Genomic DNA, 21,495 nt, shown 5'->3' on the forward strand with positions numbered 1-21,495 from the left:
CCCTTCCCTTCCCTTCCCTTCCCTTCCCTTCCCTTCCCTTCCCTTCCTTTCCTTTCCTTTCTTTCCTTTCCTTTCCTCTTTCCTTTCCCCAGTTGGAAAGAAATCAAACAGTTACTGGAAGAGCAGAGAACAAGTACAAACAGTGTTGTTGCTAATGATGCAACTAGACCAGAACTAGAAGGATGTCTAGTGGCTGATGTACAAAGACAAAAGATTAGCAGTTAAGATCTACAGTACAAGTCAGACCAAATAATATCAATCAGACTTCTAGGAAAACCTACTAACATAACTAGCATTCAATACTATGATTTGACTGCAGAGCCTGAAGAAGATGAAATTGAAATTTTTTATGCAAGAAAAAATTTATGACACACTAAAACAATACATGCTGATAATTATAAGTGACTGGAACACAAAAGGGGGAAATAAAGCAGAATCTAAATTGTTGAAAAATTTGGATTAAGGGTCAGAAATAAAGGAGGAGACCAGCTTGTGGGTTTCAGCAAAGCCAGTAACTTATCCATCACAAACATGTGCTTAAAACAACCAAACAAATGACTGTGTACATGGACACCACCAGATGGTCAGTATAGAAATCATATTATAGAGTATATATTTGGAAGTAGGAGATGGAGAATCAGTAACTCTCTTTCAAAATAAGACCAGAAGCAGATTGTGGTACTGACCACAAACTGATAATATCAAACATTAGAGTAAAGCTGAAAAAGAGCACTAAAATAATCCTAGTACCAAAATATAACAAAAATAACATTCTTAATGGATTTGGAGTATACTTAAAAAACATATTTACACTGTTAAACTTAATTGACTAAGAATCAGAAGAACCATGGACTGAAACTAGAAATATTATTAGGGAAGAATGTGAAAAGACAATGTTGGAAATAAAAAGAAAAGAAAAATCAAAACAGATGACAGAAGGAACACTAAAAATTGTTAAAGACAAGCAAGAGGCAAAATTTAAAAGTGACAAAGCCAGGATTAAAATCCTGAACACAGTTCTTTAGTGGCTATCACAGAGATAAGGAGAACTATTGCAATAGTAAACATAAAGATATAGAAGAGAACAACAAAAAAAGGAAAAATGAGAGATCTCTGCCAGAAGGTTCAAGAAATAAAAAAGAAATTCAAGCCTAGACTAGAAAAGCTGAACATCCAACAAGGAAGCACATTATCTGACCACAAGAAAAATAAAGGGAAGGTGGAAACAGTATACTGAAAACCTACACAGATGAGACAAAGGATAACAGATATCTTTGAAGAAAATTCTTAAGAGGAAGAACTTACAATTCTTGGAAAGCAAAGTGAAAGTTGCCCTGAAAGAATTGAGGAGAAATGAATCACCTGGGGTAGATAGGATACCAATAGATTATTTCAAGCCACAGAGACTGAATCTGTCAAAATCCTAACAAGAATATGTCAACAAATATGGAAAACAAAACAATGGCCTACAGGCAGGAAATGTTCACTAGACATCTCAAAGGTGTGCAGTCAACTATAGGACCATTGTTCTAATTTTCCACACAAGCAAAGTGATGTTCAAGGTGATATGACAAAGGCTTCTATGTTATGTGGATCAAGGAATACCAGATATTTAAGCCGGATTCAGAAAAGGAAGAGGCACTCAGGATTTAATTGTAAACATTATTTGAATACTGGAGTGCTCCAAAGAAATTCAGAAGGTTAGTCTATGTTTTACAGACTACAGTAAAGCCTTTGTCTGTGTAGATCATGAAAAGCTGTGGCTTGCTCTGAAAGAAATGGGTGTGTCTCAGCATTTGATTGCCCTGATTTCTAACCTGTATTGTGGACAGGAAGCCACTGTCAGGACAGAGCACAAAGAGACAGAATGATTTTCTATAGGCAAAAATGTCAGAGAAGGTTGCATTTTTATCTCCCTATTGTTTAATCTGCACACAGAACATATATAAAAATCTAGGCTGGACTCGGAGGAAGAAGGAGTGAAAATTGGTGGAAGAAATATCAATAACTTAAGATATGCAGATGACACCATCTTACTAGCAGAAAAGAACAATGATTTGACATGACTTCTGAGGAAAATGAACAAAGGAAGTGCAAAGTAGAACTGCATTTGAACACTAAGAAGACAAAAATCATGACTACAGAATAAAGATACAACTTGAACACAGACAATGAAGACTTCAAAACTGTTAAAGATTTTGCTTGCCTTGGTTCAGTCATCAGTTGCAATGGAGACTGCAGCTAAGAACGCAATAGAAGTCTGAGACTCAGAGGGGCGGCAATCATAGAATTAGGAAAGATCACCAAGAGCAAAGATGTATCATTAAAGACTAAAACTAAGATCATCCACAGACTTGCATTCCCAATTATTATGTACAAATGCAAAAGTTGGACAGTGAAGAAGGCTAATAGAAGAAATATATATATTTATTTAAAATATAGTGTTGAAGGAGTGCCCTATTGATATTCTGAACCATCAGAAAGACAAACATGTGGGTCCCAGAACAAATTAAACATGCAATATAGCTAGAGGCAAAAAGGACAAAACTGAGGTCACCTTACTTTGGGCACATCATGAAAAGATATGGTCCTTTGGAAAAGACACTAATGCTGGAAAATATAGAAGGCAGAGGAAAAGAGGAAGACCAAATAAGAGAAGGACTGACTCCATGAATGTGGCATAGACATGAGTCTATAAGAGCTGAGAGGAGCTGTTGAGAACAGGACACTGTCAACATCACTCATGTATAAGGTCACTGGAAGTCACAGTGGACTCAGTGGATGTAACACCCGCATACTGCTTTCAGATCCTAGAGAGCAGCCTTTGTGTATTGTGATACATATCTATAAAAGACTTCCAGATTTTCCTTAGAGCATTAAAAGCAATATAATTTGTCATAAAGTTAGTCACTTTAGGGATAGAAGCTTTTAAATATTTCCTAACTCTAGCTCCTATGAACAAAGAGCCTATTTGTTGATTCTAAACTTTTTTTTTTTTTTTTAAGTTGCTTCATGTCAAAACATGGAAATAATACACTATTGTTTGGCTTCATGTATTTGAGACAGAAACCCAACTTAATTACCAAACTGATCATGTTAGTAATTTGTCTATCCACTACAATACTCATTTATCCGAAAAAGAACCTTCTAGCCAGTAGCATCTATTGTTGAAAATTCCTGCCTCTACTAACCTCTGTGCTGTTGCCAAAAGATTTCTTACAATAGACTCTATTCAACTCTACTGATTATGTTAACTTCCAAAAGTACTTTTCAAATCAATGTACTGTACCCTTTATAGCACCATTTAGAAACAATAATATTTTCTTTGTATCATCTAAGCAATTTATATGGGGAAGCATTTCCTACCTATTTCACAAGCTTTTTGAAGATATATATATGCATTTTGTTCATAATTTGCCTTCTTTAGAAGATGTCACATTTAGTAGGTATTCAACAAATAGTCGTTGATTGTGCAATGGTTATAAAATATAAGAATATATATTATTAACTTTTTTGATTACTTAATGTCATTCATATTATAGACAACCCCAAGAGATTAAAACTAATCATCATTATTTGAGAGAGGAGCACCTCCTTACCTTATTGTTACTGTTATGCTCAGTTTGTGGTTTCTGAGCTCCAGGATGCTTAATGGAAATTTTCTTGAATGTTCAAGAACTGAACTAAATTGACTTTGAGGCAAAAAAAAAAAAACCTCTTAATTTTCTTTTTAAATTTAACTTCTGAGTGGTCATCTTTAAGGATAGTTTTCTTGATTCAACTGAGGCTGAGGGCAGTGGACTGCAGAGCTCAGAGCACAGGCTGTTAGCCAGTCACCTGGGCTATTACTAATGTGATCAGCATAGTACAGACAGAAAAAGGATAGGTAGTGATAACAGTTCATCTCCTACTTCTTCCTTGACATATATTCACCAAAAAAATAAAAATAAATTTTAAGTAGGGGAGACAATTTCGAAGCAGCGACGAAGGGAAAAAATAATCTTTCGACAAGCCATTACAAAGGGAAAAAAAAAGAATAAGAGTCAAGTCTACTGGAGTCTCTGTTATTTATATGATTGTTAGCAATTGCTTACCTATCTTATTTCAATTTTCTCATCTGCCAGATGGCTGTAATACCCTAATTACCTCAAAGTGCTGTGAAAATAGAAGAAGAGTACATAGGTCAAACTCCTTTATAAAGTATAAAGCACATATAGAATACGGTTTTTAAAAACCACGCTATCAGAACTGATAGTTTAAAAAAGGAAAAGAAACACTTTTGATTTCAAATGATAGAAGTAGTATTCCAGGTAGAATGCTGTTCTTGATTTCTTTATGAAATTATTTCATTCAGTGCATTTAAAATTGAAATTACTTCACTGAATGCCAAACATATAACCAAAAAAAAAAAAAAGGTAGACAGATACTGAACTCTGGAGAATAAAGTTGTTATTTGTGAAAAACATCTTGTTTCTTAGAAATTTAAGAACTATCTTGTGAACTTTTTATATATTTTTAAAATTTGCTTTTGTGATAGCAGTAATTCCTTTTAATTGTCTAATTTCTTATCCTGCCCTTATTATGTATATACTTGTTTCTTAACCCCACCCAAGGCCCACTGATTCATAAGTCTGGGGATAGAGACCTGCAATTTGTGTTGTTACAAGGCTTTCCAGATGATCTCTTGCTTGCAAAGTTTGAGAAACACTAAATAATGTGTAAGGAAAAAAAAAAAGAAAGCGAAAAGTAGGGAATGACAATGAAATTCTGATAACTGCAACTGGGTGAATGTTGGGGCCATTTTTGGAAATAAGAACACTGAGAAAAGAGCTAGTTTGAGGAAAAAATTATTTTTTAAATCATTTTTATTTAAATAAAAAATTAATTGTAGTGAAATATACATAAGATCACCATTTACTATCTGAACTAGTTTTAAGTGTACAGTTCAGTAGTGTTAAGTATAGTCACATTGCTGTGCAACCAATCTCTGGAACTTTTTCATATTGTAAAACTGAAACCCGTTAATTGACTCTCCAGTTTTCCCCTCCCCACTAGTCTCTGGCAACCACAATTCTTTCTTTCTCTATAAATTTGGCTACTCTAGATAATTAATTGTATCAGTCTGTCTGGGCTGCTATAACAAAATACTATGGACTGGGTGCCTTAAACAATGGACATTTACTTCTCACAATTCTGGAGGCTGGAAGTCCAAGATCAAAGCGCTGATTCTTAGTGAGGGCTCTCTTCTTGTCATGCAGACAGCCACCTTCTTGCCGTGTCATTACTTGGTTGAGAGAGAGAAATCTGGTTTCTTCTTCTTCTCCTAAGAGCTCCAGCCTTTCAGATGAGGGGTCCACCCTTAGGACCACATTTAACCTCCATCCTTTCCTCACAGTCCCTATCTTCAAATACAGTCACAGTGAGGGGTAAGACTTTGACTTATGAATTTTGGGGAAACACAGTCCGGTTTATAACACTCATGTAAGTGGAATTATACAGTGTTTGTCATTTTGTGACCATCTTATTTCATTCAGCATAATATAGAATTTAATCTTTGATGAGTTAACTCTGAAGTACCTATTTCACATCCAAGTAAGATGTCAATGTGACATCAGATGGCAAGAGAACATACTTAAGGCTCATTGGTGTGCTTTTTTGTACCTATCTGCAAAATGCCAACTCCAACACAAAGTCTCATTTCAAAGTAGTCTCCATTTCAAAGTGCTCCAAGTTCCAGATGTCGGGGAGAGGAGGTTTACAAGGTGAATTTTGAAAGCTTATTTCACTGGAATTCCAGCATTAGAGTTAAAGAATTGAGAAGACTGGACTTGTGAACAGAAACCATGGTCCACATTTTGACCTTACCACCTGAATGACTACAGATGATTTCCTTAGTTTCTCTTAGCAATGGTGGCTTTAAAACAGCTTAGGAATGATTTTCTCCTCAAAGTATTGTTATAAAGATAAAATACGGTATTATATATGAAAATAACTGGCACATAGTAGATACACAATACATATTAGTTAAATATGAATTCGGTATTATGCATTTTTTTAAATGCTAGATCACTACTGTTTTGTTCTGCTGTTACTTTTTTTGTCATTAGTTATAGCGTTTTGAAGTATTTTCCTTAGTTTCCCATCTTAGATTTATCTTGATCCAATCTATATTTTAATCAAAATGTCGTGAGTTTATATAGGTAGTATCTATAATAACAATTTATAATTTCAGTGTTAGGGATTATTCTTTAAGAAAATAATAAATTTATTAAGGAAACATCTAATTTAAGAAAAATTAAAGAAATCCTTAAAATTCCTTGATACCGAATGAAAATATGTAATGATATTTTATTATTTCTCAGGTGTAGATAATAATCTTTTATATAGCTGTACCCCATTTTTTAAAGCCCTTTTATTGCAGGAAATCAAAAAAGAATACATTTTTACAATATTTAATATTTGTATAACACTTAATATTCTCTTTTAATGCATTTAGCAAGAATATTTAAACAACAAAAGTACTATTCTATCACATGAACTATCTTATAAAATCCAAAGAGATTAACAAGGAAAAAATAAATAAAAAACATATAAAGAACCTCCTTTAAAACCAATGTTCATTAGGAAAAGTGCATTAGATAATCATAAAAAACTTAGCCTTCTAAATATGAGCATTTGATATCTTAGAAGGTAGGACAAAATGCAGTTTTAAGTAGTTTTGGTAGCAAGACATTGTCAAATACATAAATGTAGGAGGGTTGTGTGTGTGTGTGTGTGTGTTACTTTAGTAGTAACGATAATTCATAATAATAATAGTTATGTACTAAGTACTTATGAAAGTACTTGGTGCTGAGGGCTTTGCATGCATTATTTAATTTACTACTTTCAACCTCCTAATATTGTACACATATCTCCTTTTTGTTTGAGGAATTCAAGGCTTCAGGAAATTAAGTGATTGCACTAAAGTCATACTGCCGAAAAGAAACATTGCTTTTTAAAGGAGAATGCAAAATCAGCTATTTCATCTTCAGTCTCTCTGTGGGTCATGCTTTGATTGTTTTTTAATATTTATCTCAAGCACCTACTTACCACAATGTACTTTGTGATGTCAGTACATACTTATTGACTTCCTACAGATACCTAATGGGATACACAGTTTACATGAAAGCAGATTTTACACAGCAAGGAATGAAAAGGATGCTTTCCAGAATAGTCATGACTCATGGAATTACAAGAAATCCTCTTCGCACTTCCTGCAGCATCTTTGACACTCTGAGTCCAGTAATTTCTAGGTCTAAACCTAGGCTAAGCCAGATGGTATTTAGCTCTTTTCTTCTCCTCTTCCTTACTATTTCCTCTCATTGGAAAAATATTATCTATTAGATTGATTAGTATTGGATCAATAGAAAGATGGACAAAACACATTCTCTGCTCTCAAAAAAAAAAAACATGTAAGAGAGGCACAAAAAATACAAAGAATTAAAATAAGTGATGTAATTATAAAACTTTCTGGTACATTCTGCAAAAATAATGATCTTAGGTCTGATACAAAGAAACCTAACATATGAGGATTGTCACTTGGGTGTGAGTCATGGGTGGCGTCTGGGTCTCCTATGCACAGTGCTTCTTAGACATAATAGTGGCCTCCGAAACTCTGATGAATTTATTCTAGTAAAGTTTTCCCTAGGCTAGCAGTTATTTTGGCCCAGGGCTTTAAGGCTATGCAACGATGCTGTCATCTGTCAGAGTTAGACACAGTACTGCTGATGGTGATATATCCTCTCCCTGATTTCTCACTCTCAGCACTTAACTTGCTTGATATGGTAATGTGTGATTGTATGCCATCCACATCCTTTTGCCCTCCTGCTTGCCAAGTTTACATTTTTCAGCTTTTCTCCCTGTGGCCTCCTAAAATAAATTAATTACCTTTAAAAAACCTGAAAATCCCCACCTGATTTACAACTGCCCTGTAATCCTGGTCATAGAAATGACAGCAAACTTTTGCCCACTATCTACTAAATTATGCTAAATATATACACATTAACTCCAATTGTTCTTCGACTTCAATTGAAGTGTCTGATTTTTTTTTTTTGAAGGAAAGTTACTAAACTGTTTCATCTACAGAAGATCTTGTTTAAATATTTCATTAAAAATATTTGCAGCCTCAGAGAGTTAATGTTGAATCAAAAACCAGTTTGATTTTCAGTTAATTTTTTTAATGCCTGGCAGCTGGAATACAAACCTGAAATGCTGACACTGTATTATTTAAATAGCATTGCCTATGAGGCTAGGGGAAGCTATTTAAGACAAACCTCAAAAAAGCCGGTGAAATAATAGCTGAAGTTATGTTATGTCAGCCAAATGCTTAGCATGGAACAGCATTGTGAAGCCAGAGTTGTTATCCTTCATTGAGACATAAAATCTATATCTTGATCCTGTGGTATAGGAATTATACCCAGGGGCTGTATACTTTCATCCAGTGTGTTGACCGAAGGTCAGTTTGGATGGTTCTGCTTTACCTTTTCAATATGCTCATAGTTTCATTTCGATATAATCAGAGTATAGTTTTTTGGAAGGGCTCTGGGGCTGTCATTCTATATATAGTTTGCATTTCACGAAGAAATAGATTTAGCTATTGGAGTGACCAACATCAAACCTATTAAAGAAGTGTCAAAATGGCAAAGGAAACTATGGAGTTTGTATCTTGTAAATTATTTTCAAGTCACCATTTTTCTGAAATTGAAAGATAATTTTAATTTAGTTGATTATTCAGCAGCCTACCAACTCCTTCCAAACAAACTGAGGAACTCATCCTCATTTTCTTTTTTTTAATGTGTGTTGTAGAGGGACTCATTAGACTATGGTGAAGGTGGTTGGGGCAGTGAGGGACAACAATGTATCAATTAAGTTAAAAATTCCTGCCTGCCATTCCATTTGCTATGGTTGTATCTCCACAAGGTAGCAAAGCTTTTCATCTGTAAAACGGAATAGTAATACTTGTTTCACCCATCTCACAGGGTTGTGTTATGATCCATTATGAGTCTAACTGTAAGTGGCTGATCTTTATGTAAGTGTCTTAAACTGATCTTAGAGTAAATGATTTCCAGTACTACAACTCAAAATACCCCATATCTCCACTCTTTGGCATTTTGTAAAATGTTAAAATTTCTAAAACTGGAAGATATCTGTTATATGATTTATTTCCTTCCAATTATCCAACAAAACTGCTTTTAAATTGATACTATCTTACAATCAAGGGAATCTTGGAATAGGGAACAGAGAACATATAGTTCAAAGAAGATTTGAAAACTGTAACATTGATTTTTGGCAGGTGATTCAATCACAGATTTACATTTCAAAAGTAATAAACAAGTAGACAATGAAATGTCTTCTTTGTAAACCTATTCTTCCCCCTAGGCAAGTAGCATTTTCATATATCACAACACACACATCCTTTTTTTTTCTTAAACACAAATAACACCTTATAGAATCTGTCTACACATTATTTTCCTGTAAAATGTATCTTGAAAATTGTTTATTGGCAGTGTATAAATACTGTTGTTCTTTCTAAATACTGCATATTATTCCATTTTATGGATATAATTTATTTAACCATAGGATTTATATCACTTTTTTTTCTTCAGCTATATATGAGGCACCAGTATTCCCACATGCTCAAAGCATAAAACTTGCCAAAGATTTTTTTGTAAAGTAGATATAAAAAGATACTTTCTATATCTTTTATGTATATGTCATTCATAATTATTTTTTTGTGAAATGTCAGTTTATATTCATTGACTATTTTCTATCAGCTTTTTTCTTTATATTTTACAGAAACTAGCTATTTTGTCTGTGAAATGAATTATAATTGTTTTTACCAGCTTTTTAATTATTCTTGTTTATGGTAATTTTTGTCATTCAGAAAAGTTATAATATTATACAGTTGGAATAATTAATAATTTTTTTGTCTTTGGAGTTTGTTGTCATCTCAAAAATGTCTTTTCTACTCTAAGATTATTAAAATTATCTTCCATTGTTTCCTCTATATTCTTTATGATTTAGATTTTTACATTTAAAGATGAATTAATATGGAACTTATTGTGGTATAAGACATCATAGTGTGGATACTATTTTATTATATTAGTGGAGATTTTTATTTAGACCCCACAGTTTGGTTGAATTGTGAATATTTTTTAAAATTTAAAGTAACACATCTGTTTATATTGTTACACAAAGCCTTAAGTGAAGAGAAATAAAAAAGATTTAGGTCTTCTGCTATCATGTGCCTATTGGTCAAGACCTTAAATTGGTCAGGAAGAAGAAAAAGAAGTAAGTAGATTTCAAGAGGGGGGCAGATAACATGTTAGAATAAAAACAAGGGCAAATATCTTCATTTATCTCCATTTTTATTCTTAGAGAGTGATCGTTGTAGCATTCATTCATGCATAAATATAGCTTCAATCTAACTTCAAGTGTTTCAAATATAAAGTAACATATCCCTTCATTCTAGAAAAAGATTGAAGTTTTAAAAATTAAAAATGAGAACAGAATTAGAGTGCATTTTTGAGTTTGGTGATTCTACTTGTATATATTAGTATTTAAGGCTGAAAATACTTTATAAACACCCTGTAAGTAGGTTATTAAACCTTTGCAGAAAACTCAAGACATTAGAGATTTTTAAAATCCCATTTTAAAATTTCCATTTTAAAATAAGATAAAAGCCAGTTTTCTCCCCCTGCTCAAGCGAGTCTTTCATAAAGGCATTGCAAAATATTTATTAATTTTTCTTTAAATTTTTACTATTTTGAAAGTATATTTTATATATACAAAATTCATTATCAGATACTGGTGTTAAGGATAATTTTTAAAAGTTTCTAGAAAGTCAGAACAGTAGTCCCTTTATTTGCAGAGAGTACATTCCAAGACCTCCAGCAGATGCCTGAAACCACGGAAAAGTACTGAACCCTATATGTACTATGTTTTTTTCCCTATACATACATAAATTTTCACTGAAAGGAAGTACTTTATGGCTTTTCTTTGGTATATCTGAATGGGCCAGAATCACTATCCTTGCTCTTGGGGGACATTCTTAAGTAAAATTAGCAGTCCTTGAACACAAGCACTGTGATACTGGAATAGTCCATCTGGTAACCGAGCCAGCTTCAAAGTAACTGACTAATAACACCTGGGCAGGTACTATAAACGGGGTGGATACATACTAGAGAAAGGGATGATTTATATTCTGACAGGATGGGATGAGACAGCAAGAAATTTCATCATGCTACTCGGAATAGCGTACAATTTAAACTTATGATTTGCTTATTTCTGGAATTTTCTATTTCGTATATTCAGAACACAGTTGACCATAGGTAACTGAAACAGCTGATATGGGGTCTCTGATTCCTAATTTGTAAAATGTAGCTGTTTTGCTGGGGGATATCCCCTCTCTGGACCACTTTGGCCGGTCGATAAATCCTATATAGACCCATTCTCAGAAATAATGTTTTAAAATGCTTAATGAAAAGACACAGGATTACAATTGAAACCAATTATAACAAACTGAAGTTATCTAAGAATTAAAACACACATTTTCATTTTAGTAATATATAAGCTTTTTAAAATTAACGCATTGAACTAGAAAATTCAGCAAAATGTCTCATAACTGCCATCTTTTCAAATTTGTGATGAGTTTATTCACTACAACTGAAAGATGATATGAAAATGCTTGATTTTTATTTATTTACAAAGTTACAGGCACTGCTAATAATATTGGATTTGTGGCCTACTTCATATTTAAATGAAATGTTAAGTTTCAATTAAAAACAAGTAATAATAAATATATATATATTTTTTGGTACAAAAAACTCTTGTGGTTTTTTTTGTTTTTGTTTTTTTTTGTTTGTTTTGTTTTGTTTTATTTTGTTTTCCTGTGGATCTCAGGATAAAAACCTTTAGGAATTAGGATTTTAGGTTCTTTCCAGTTTCAAAATGTAATGATTTCTCTAGAATCCCTTACCTGTATACATGATCACATTTCCTAGGATCATGTTTATAAGTTCTAAAGGAAAGATGTTTTAACAAAATTCTGCTAACTTGTTAACTGCCTCTAGTTAATCAAACAAATGAAAAAAAAAATTCTCACTACCATTACTTACTTAAAAGTTAAATTTTAACTTTTTACCAGTTCTGATGAAAATTTCTTAAACAGAAAGGTGGTCTACCACTTGAGTATATTAGTCACAGTTCTTTAGAGAAACAGAACTGATAAAATATATGAGATTTATTATAAAGAATTTACTCACACAATTATGGAGGCCGAGCTGTCCCAAGATCTGCATGCAGTTGGCAAACTGGAGACCTAGGAGAGCCGATGGTGTAAGTTCCACTCTAGAAGAGGGCAGACGGGAGACACAAGAAGAACTGATGTTTCAGTTGAGTCCAAAGAAAGGAAAAGACCTATATATCACCTGAAGGCAGTCAAGCAGGGAGAGTCCTCTTTATTCCTGAGAAAGTCTGCCTTTTTGTTCTAGTCAGGCCTTAAAACTGATTGAATTCAATCCTACCTACATGAGGGTGGGCAATCTACTTTAGTTCGTCTACCAATTCAAATGCTAAACTCAACCAAAAAACACCCTCACAGAGACATGCAGAAAAATGTTTGACCAAATATCTGGGCACCTTGTGGTTGCCTGGTCAAGTTGACACATCTCAGTGCCTATAATGAGAAATCATTTTTAAAATAACACAAGCATTATTATCATAATTGGAACATTATTATATTGTGAAAACCAGGAAAATCAGGAAGATAAATTATTTTTACACAACTGAAGTTACAAGAATGATTCTGAAGTGAAAAAAATTTGATTTAATTTTACTTTTAGATGTAGAATATAATGCTTTTATTTTGATACATTTATTACTGTTTGAAGAAGTAATCAATTTATCTTTCTTATGTATATAGTATGAAAGCAGAGTATGGGAGAAATAAAATGTTTTAATTATGAAACTGAATTTAAAATATTTTGGAAATTTGTCAGTGTGTCTTGGTATCATTATTCAGCTAATGCCAATTTGACTTAATTTCTTATATTTCACTTCTATGATTATTTACTATAAGATTTTGCCTTTTAGTTTAAAAGTATACTTGCGAAGAGCATACCGCCTTACAACTTTAGGATTCAGATGGTGATTTCGTTTTAGGTCTTCCACAGACTTGTGATATGAAATTAAATAAGTGACATAACTACAATTTTCGCCTGAACTTGCTTATTTTATGAACTGGAATAAAAATGCTTGTTATCAAACATTAAATATGGAGTATTTTGAACTCTTTGGATGAAATATTTAATTTGAATTTACTCAGCCTTGTAAATAGATTTTTAAAATTAATTGACCTGTACAAATTTGTTACCAATTTTTTCTTTCCCATGGTGGCTAACTTCTAGTAAAATGAAAGAAATTAAAATTTCTTTCTACTTTCGTCTCAGGTATTAGTGCTTATAGGGGTCGAGTAGATCAGTATCTATTACCTGATATGTACCTATTATAATGCATTGAAGTGCTGTGTGGGAAAACAATTTACATTAGGTCAGAATATAGATTTAGGATAACTTAAGGTCCATGAATTTGGCCTAGATTTTAAAGTAATGAATAATAAAAAGATTTAGAGGATAAGGTTTCTGTGCCAGGAATATTCTTCTCTTAAGGAAAATCCCTGGATAAAATGATTTGGGGAAAAGAAATCTATAAACTATCTTCGTTTTTATCCTGGCTATTTCACTCTGAAACTAGTCAGAAACAAAAGCACAAAAGAAAAAATAAACAGAGGCTTGGGGCTTGGAGGTCACATGTTTCCTCCTTTTATCACTGGTTAAAGCAGGAGAGTAGGAAGTAGAGAATAAGGGCAGGGTCAGGGAGGGTGAGAGAAAGATGTTTGTGGGCTGGTGAGCTAAGATCTCTGCAGGACTTTACAGGGAAATTCTGGGCTCAGTACGTAAGGAACAGGCCTCAGGAAGGCTCCTGAGTGAACCCTGTGTTGTCCCTGAAGCTTCCAATTTTAGATTGATTTTCTTGAAGCTTTTACCTTTCATTTGGGCTTAATTCTGACATGAGGCTCCATAGCCAAGTGCTCCCAGATGTAGGCCCACTATCCCTGGGGCCACACAACCCTATTGTTCTGTATCCTCTCTCCATAAATAGTACATGTGTAGCACCATAGGTGTGGTTTAATAGCGTTTAACCTTCAAATATAATTTGAAAATAATTCTAAATAATGCTCACTCTGTTGCTATCTTAACTGGTTTACAAAAGGAGTTTATATATGAATGAGGTGACAATACAAACCTTTAGGGAAAAGATAGATTTTTTCAAACATGGTGAATTAAAGCAAACCAGAGTAGGGAAAAGAGTACAGAAGTATTTTAGGGAATATAATCCTGAAGATTGGATATTAACCTTTTGATTTGCCTGAAAAATACAAAATATGGAAGTAATGATGTTGGAATCATTACATTAATGCGTAAGAAATGATGGGAATGGAATCGATGACAATAGTAAAGTTATGCTATTGGACTAGACAAGAACAGTGAGACTAGAAGAGAATTTGTACTGGCTTCAAAAAGAATGCCCTGGACAATAAAAAACTTAGACTAAACAAGAACTGGGCTTTGTTTAATTATTAAATCAAAAGAATGCAAGGATTGATTGGAGTACGATCATTTGTGCCATTTAGAAACTTGTATATCAGGAAAGCTAATACTTTTCATCAGAGGGAAGCTATTATATAATAATGACAACGGAAATAATATCAAATATATTTATATGTAAATCACAGTTATATTTTATTTTTTAAATGTGATTCAGAGAAACATATTGTGAAATTTAGTATTGTCAATTTTTGATCCATTGTTCCATTGTGCCATTTTTTGTGCCATTGTTCTGTTGAGGAAAAAAATCTAAGGAGTGTGGTTGATACTTGGAGTGGCTATTCAGAATTATTTATGCAAAATGAAATTAAAGCCAAACCTATATTTTTATTGAGGTCGAGTAGAATACATATGATGTCTCAAAAAGGTATAGATGTTGCTACAGTACAGAGAAAGTAGATCCCTTAAGTGATTTTTAATTTCTTTGGCTAGGGAAAGGCAAAGACTAGATTCTATGAAATCGTTAACATAAAGGGTGCACCAGTTTAGGTTTTACAGATTCTAATGCTGCTGGCCACCATTCAGTAAATTTGAATGAGTGAAGACAGCTGAGCGTGAGAAACGTGGATGGGACATGGGTCAATGTCTTGCCTGACCAGGACATTCAAATCCAATTAGACAAAAAAATCTATTCTGGCTAAACAAATACCCTCACAAGTGCAGTTTTAACACCTGGATCTCTCAAAAAAACAAAACAAAACAAAAACAAAAACAAAAACCTGTTGTTTTTGCATAATATAAAGTAGGTTTTTTTTTGTTTTTCATGATCTGCTACTTTAAGGTAGCTCTTCTTTGGGAATATTCAATAACCTACCTAAACTGTACCAGGTATAAAACCTCCAGGAGCCTTCACCACAAGAAGATATCAGGAAGTAAAAGAGGATTAATTTTTTTTAGGAATGTGGGCTTTAGAAAGAAGCAGATTGATGGATGTCACCACAAAAAGGATTAGGTTGCTACCGATTGTATGTATAATACTCCTTTTACTTCCTATTTCCAAAGTGCTTAATTACCCAAGATGTTTGTAAATTACATTTAGCTGAAATCTTGCCTATGTTATAAACACTCACAAGACTCTCCTTTTTAATTGATTTTAACTTTGTTACAAAGATCTTTCTCTTAGGTCCTCAAAGAAAAGTGGATAGGTAATAAAATATTTAGCACTATAATTTTAAAAAGTTGGAGTAATTTATTTTCTGTATATTAACTTGCATATTTCCAAATCTTTGATAGGTTATATTTAAAAGTATTTTTTAAAACTGTATCATGCCAAAGAAGAATGGCGGAGGGGAGGAGTTGAAGAATCCATTGATTTTTGATTCATTGCAAACGTGTATTGAGTACATACTTTCTGCCTATTAGATGTGATATTCTCATGTTACTTGTCTCACTTACCTCATCCTTACTGCTGAAGGGATTGGTATTCCTCCATGTTTCATACTTAAGATAATATTATCTCAGAAAGACTCTAGATTTTTGGAAATTTTATTAAAAAAGACATTTCTATACAATATTAGTTATAGAAACCCTTAATTTACTTTTTATTTTATTATGTTTTTATTTTTGTAAAGCTACTGTCATTTATTCTGCGAATTAGACAATTCTTAAAGAAATAATAGTCTATCTCATTACATTTCCCCAGAGGTTGCACTTAGCTTTGTGGTCCTTGATGATCCATGGTAGTCGCTGGCATATATTCTTATGTAGGAATATGCTTTTAAAAAGAAAATTCTTTCTGTGGTTTTCAAAAAACATTTTTTAAAAAATGAAATTATATACTAGCAAATCATTGTTTAAATTTATGAGAGGAAAAACAAACCCTAAACCTTTTTAGGGACTCACATTCTTTAAAAATATTTCAAATGAAAGAGTTAATTACAGTTCATAACAAATGTATGATAAAAATGCTTTTGAAGCAACAACAGCAAGGAAAGCCTGATTTAGGCCAGTGTTGGTCTATGAGCATCAGAATCCCAAATTATAGAGCAGTGTTATAGCATGGAACCCTGGGCTCTGTCCCTGAAGGCTCCCATTCTGGAGGACATGGGCGGAGCCTGAGCATTTGTATTTTGGCTAAGTTCCTGAGTGACATTGATGTTGCTGATCTAAGGACCACATTTTGAGTAGCAATGATTTAGGGGTGACCGGAGAAGCATATTTTGTGCTAACAATTTAAATTATGTTTTTCAGAAAAATAATTTCAACTGTTCCAGAAGAGCTCAGTGCCCAAAAACCAATGTCAGTTCTGTACAGATACAAGGTGATTCTGAATATTTCATCAACCATCTTGGAGTTCCCACTGTGCAGTTTGCTTATGAGGACATCAAAGCATTACAGGTGATTGTTTCTAAAACTGCAAAACACCCACACATGGACACAATATAGCAGACATGGAGAATTTGATTTTATCCTGGCTATTTGTCTTTCTTGCCAAATAGGTCACTGGAAGCTACTTTATTTAAAGAGTTATTCTTGTTGTTCAAAGGCTTTGTAACAGTATTTGAAATCATCAGCTCTTTTCAATAGTATTGAATTCAATTTAAAAAAGATTTATACTGTCACTCACATTTTCACAGTGTGCTTTGCAACAAGAAATTTGCAGTAGTTGGATTAACATCAAAACATAATTGTAAGTTTCAGTATTCACAGAAACAGATGACATGTGCAATAGATTCTCCTCTCCTTGCCCAAGGGAAAATGCATTTCATGTACTGTATATTAATGTGAGTCTTGTGAACCAGCTCCCTGAAGTCTGTCAATAGTTTTTCTTCCTAAAAAGATAGTGCTTTTTTTTAATGAAGATAGGAGGCTTTTTCCAAAACAATATCACAGAGCCATGATTCACCTTAATTAAGTCTGTGTTCATCCATCTATTGGACTTCAGGCATTTTAATCTTTTTTAGAATTGTGTCACAGGAAACCATTTCTCTGTAGATCTAAACCTGTTGAAATATTTTATTTCTTTTAAATTGTGCATGCCTTTTGGGGAGCTCTTTAAAAGCCTCTGGAGTAGGCTGCTTTAGGTAATTATTAACATTAACAAAATAGTGGCTGAAAAATTAAGAGTGCTTTGTTCTTACCCATAGATGTTCCTAAAAAGTTGTGTTTATATTTTTATAGGTGATTGTATGCAATATCTTAATTTCTGATAGCTTTTAGCACTATTCAACTTCTAGTATGCAATATCTTAATTTCTGATAGCTTTTAGCAGTATTCAACTTTATGTTTCTCTGCATCTCTCCCCCACCCCTCTGCCCCCCCACACACACACTTTAGTTCCTCTGTAAATAGCTAATGATCACTAACAACTTTTAATAACTAAATTACTGGAGGGAAAAACTCAATATAATTGTGATGAGATAAATTCTTGGATAATGCAAAAGTAATCATTATGATTTTTTTTTACATATGGATTTTCATATGCTATTGTTGTTTGAAAATGAGGTACGTGTGTAGAGGTATCCTTCCTTTTATGCAAAGCCACTATATGCATTATACTTACATCGATGTATTAAGAAATTAACTTATTTTTAATTTTTCAGCCTGATATTTCTTAATATCTCTTTATCATTTCCCCATCTCAGCCCATCCAGCTCCTGTCATGTTAACACACTGAATTATAGCTTTCTTTCAATACATGTCTGACTCATCTTGGTTGAGTTTCAAGCCAAGAATTCAGAGAGGCTATATAGTATATCCTTAAGAATGGGACTAATAGTTGACTCCTAACTCTGATACTTACTACACAAATGATCTAACCTTTTTCAGAATTATTTTAGAGATGAGAAACCTCTGTATACTTATGGAATCTACTTCATAGAGCCGTAGTAAGAATAAGTGAGACTATGCATGTAAAGTGCTTGGCTAACATTGAGCATATAATAAGGTCTCTGTCAACTATAGCTATCCTCACAATTATTATTGTCTATAGATCCAACATATCAGTGGGAGAATTTCTAAACATTTCAGATAAGAACATAGTAGTGGAAGGGAGGAGCTTATTAATTGTTAAGGAAAACTAGCTTCTAAGGCTGAAGAGGTGGCATTTGATTAAGATCAGCTGGAGAGTCTGAGGTGTCAATAGGGAGAAGAAGTGAAGTTCTAAGAAAGTAATGTCATTACGGTGAAACTCCTAAGGCTGCAGTCTATCTACTAGAACTGGCTTAGTCTAAAGAAGCTAATCATTTTTTTAAATAATACTCAGACTATTTTCCATCGAAATCATTTTCAATTATATTTCTCTCCATAAATGTAATTAAAAGAGAATCCCTTATGCTTTATAACAAATGACCTTGTTTATATTGCTTTAGCGTGGAACATTTTTTTAAAAAAAATAGATTTGTCCTTTATAAAATATGAATGCTTAAGATGAGATAATTTTGTGTGATGAACTCTTCAAAGAACAGATAATCTTTGCTTTTTCTGTTAATCTATATTAAGTATTTGTATATATTAAAAGGAGTTATAAACATTGGAAGGCTTTCTCCATGATATAAAGATTTATCCTATGTCAATTAGTAAAGTAGGTAAGGAAATTGAAGCATTTTCATGAATTTGAAATTAGATTTAAAAATATAACATATGTTCATATATTATATAATATATATTATAAATATAATGTACAAAATGATGTCTGCCACCTAATGAGTACTTTCTGTGCTATGTGTTTTTACCTCACTCATATCTCATTTAATAATTACAAATATCCCTATAAGTCAGCTATTATTATTAACACTTTTTTGTTGTAGATTAAATGAAGTTTAAAATCTAGTAGCTTATCCAAGATTATAAAACTAATGAATAGCCAAGATAGAAGTTGACCTCAAATCTGTTTAAAAGTAAGCTCATGTTCTCAACTCTTACATTAAAGGTTGCAAATTGGGGAAGCCCAAGGGCAAGATCTAGCCCACAGATATATTTTGTTTTCCTGTGCTTTATCTAAAAATTGAATTTCTAGAAACATTGTTCCTACCCCCACACCCCTGGACACAATCAGCTAAATCATGTATTACTTACTAGCTTATCATATTGTTTATTAAAAAATCTGTTGTGCTGTTTGTCCTAGAGTGCAGTTAAGAATAATATGTCTTCAACACCTGTTTCTTTCTTTCTTTTTTTTTTTTTTATTAGTTACAAGTGTACAGTACATTGGTTAGACATTTATGTAGTTTATAAAATGAGCCCCCTAATTGCTCCTTTTCTCCTCTGGTTTTCTACCTAGCCAATATATTAATGCTGACTGCGTTCTCTATGTCATGCTCCCTATCCCCATGACCATCTATCAACTACTAATTTGGACTTCTTTAACTCTTCACCTCATTCTCCCAGCACCACCCCCGCCTCTGTCCTTCACCAAATTGTCTATGTTTGTGAGTCATTTTTGATTAGCTTATTCTTTTTGTTCCTTAGATTCCATAGATAAGTGAAAACATATGGTATTTATCTTTGTCTGTCTGACTTATTTCACTCAGCATAATAACCTCAACACCTGTTTTTATTAAAATTTGTAAAATAGATGATCAACATAAAGGACCACATGTTTTACCAAACTCGTGTTACCTATATTACTTGCCCTGGCTCCTGTAGGAACTGAGTTCATTATATCTGTACTCACTTTGAATAAAATTTGAATAAAAGTTAAAGCGGATAATTCCGTAGTCCCATTCACTTTAAAGACTATGTATGTGTTCTAAGTGAGCTAATTTTATGATTATGCCCATGTTCTTTTGAGAAATTGTCTATTTAAAATTTATTTAGGTGATTACAAAGCAAATATTATTTCTGCCATTTTTTTATACAGCAAGATTGATTATTAATCTGTTATATTTAATTTCAACAATGACTGGTAATAATAAAAAAAATCAACTGTAGGAAAATAAACTAATGACAGACACCATTTTTCATGGACATAGTTCTAAAATAATTTTTTGATTAATCATGACATTTTATAATCTGTATCTCAAATATTTTATGCTATCCATGTTCCCACCAAGACCTTTTTCCTATAGATTCTTTGAATGCTGTTATATTGCAGAAGATTGCTTGAAGCACCTTTCACCTTTCACCTTTAGCTTTTCTTGGTGTCTATACTTTAATTTTCCAATAATTAAATTTCACAAATGAAAATCAATCTATGGATTTGCTGAATGTTGGAATTATTCCTTCTCATAAAATATTGTCCTGTTAATTGAAAAGTCTCTAGTTGTAAGCTTCATTTAACCAAGATTTTCAATTTGTAAACATTGTTACACCTGTTAGGAGAAGCATTCTGTGCAGATTAAATACAATGCAGAGATTGCTGAAAAGGAAATGAAAAGACAGATGCTTTCTGATTAAGAGTGCAATATTTATGACAGGCTGGTTGTCCAATGCACATTTCTTCTGTCACTTAACATCTGTTTCACATAATTTTTGTTCCAGATCAGTATTTTACTGTCTATAGGGCATGTCAGAGGGTCTGGCTTTCTTAGTATATCAAAAAATAAGTCCATGCCCTAGCAAGCTTTATACCACAAATTGAAGCTTTGGTTCTTCACTCTGTTTAACCTTATATTTTTTTGCTCTTCTGCTTGAAACATTCTATTTTAAACCCAATTTACCTCTATAATGGAGAATTTAACATTTAAATGATAATGAGATAAAGGGGTCTTATAGCTTAACACAGCAGGGTTTTTTTTGCATAATTGTTTTAATATCATTCAGTAACTCAGCAACTGAAAACCAAGTAGCATAGGCGTTTTGAAACTCATAAATTCTTTTTAAGTTAGGTGACTTTGATATCAATTTTGAT

The 21,495-nt window shown here is 32.9% G+C and overlaps 1 protein-coding gene across 1 annotated transcript in view; it reads left to right on the forward strand.

The window, feature by feature from the left end:
• NAALADL2 (N-acetylated alpha-linked acidic dipeptidase like 2) overlaps positions 1 to 21,495 on the forward strand; it is a 799,198-nt gene that overhangs the window by 599,799 nt on the left and 177,904 nt on the right. The window contains exon 10 of the mRNA XM_006910847.1: positions 16,896 to 17,042. Coding sequence (XP_006910909.1) covers positions 16,896 to 17,042 — 147 coding nt within the window. The remainder of the gene's footprint in view (positions 1 to 16,895; positions 17,043 to 21,495) is intronic.

Source organism: Pteropus alecto, unplaced genomic scaffold, assembly GCF_000325575.1.
Source record: "Pteropus alecto unplaced genomic scaffold, ASM32557v1 scaffold33, whole genome shotgun sequence".
NCBI lineage: Eukaryota > Metazoa > Chordata > Mammalia > Chiroptera > Pteropodidae > Pteropus > Pteropus alecto.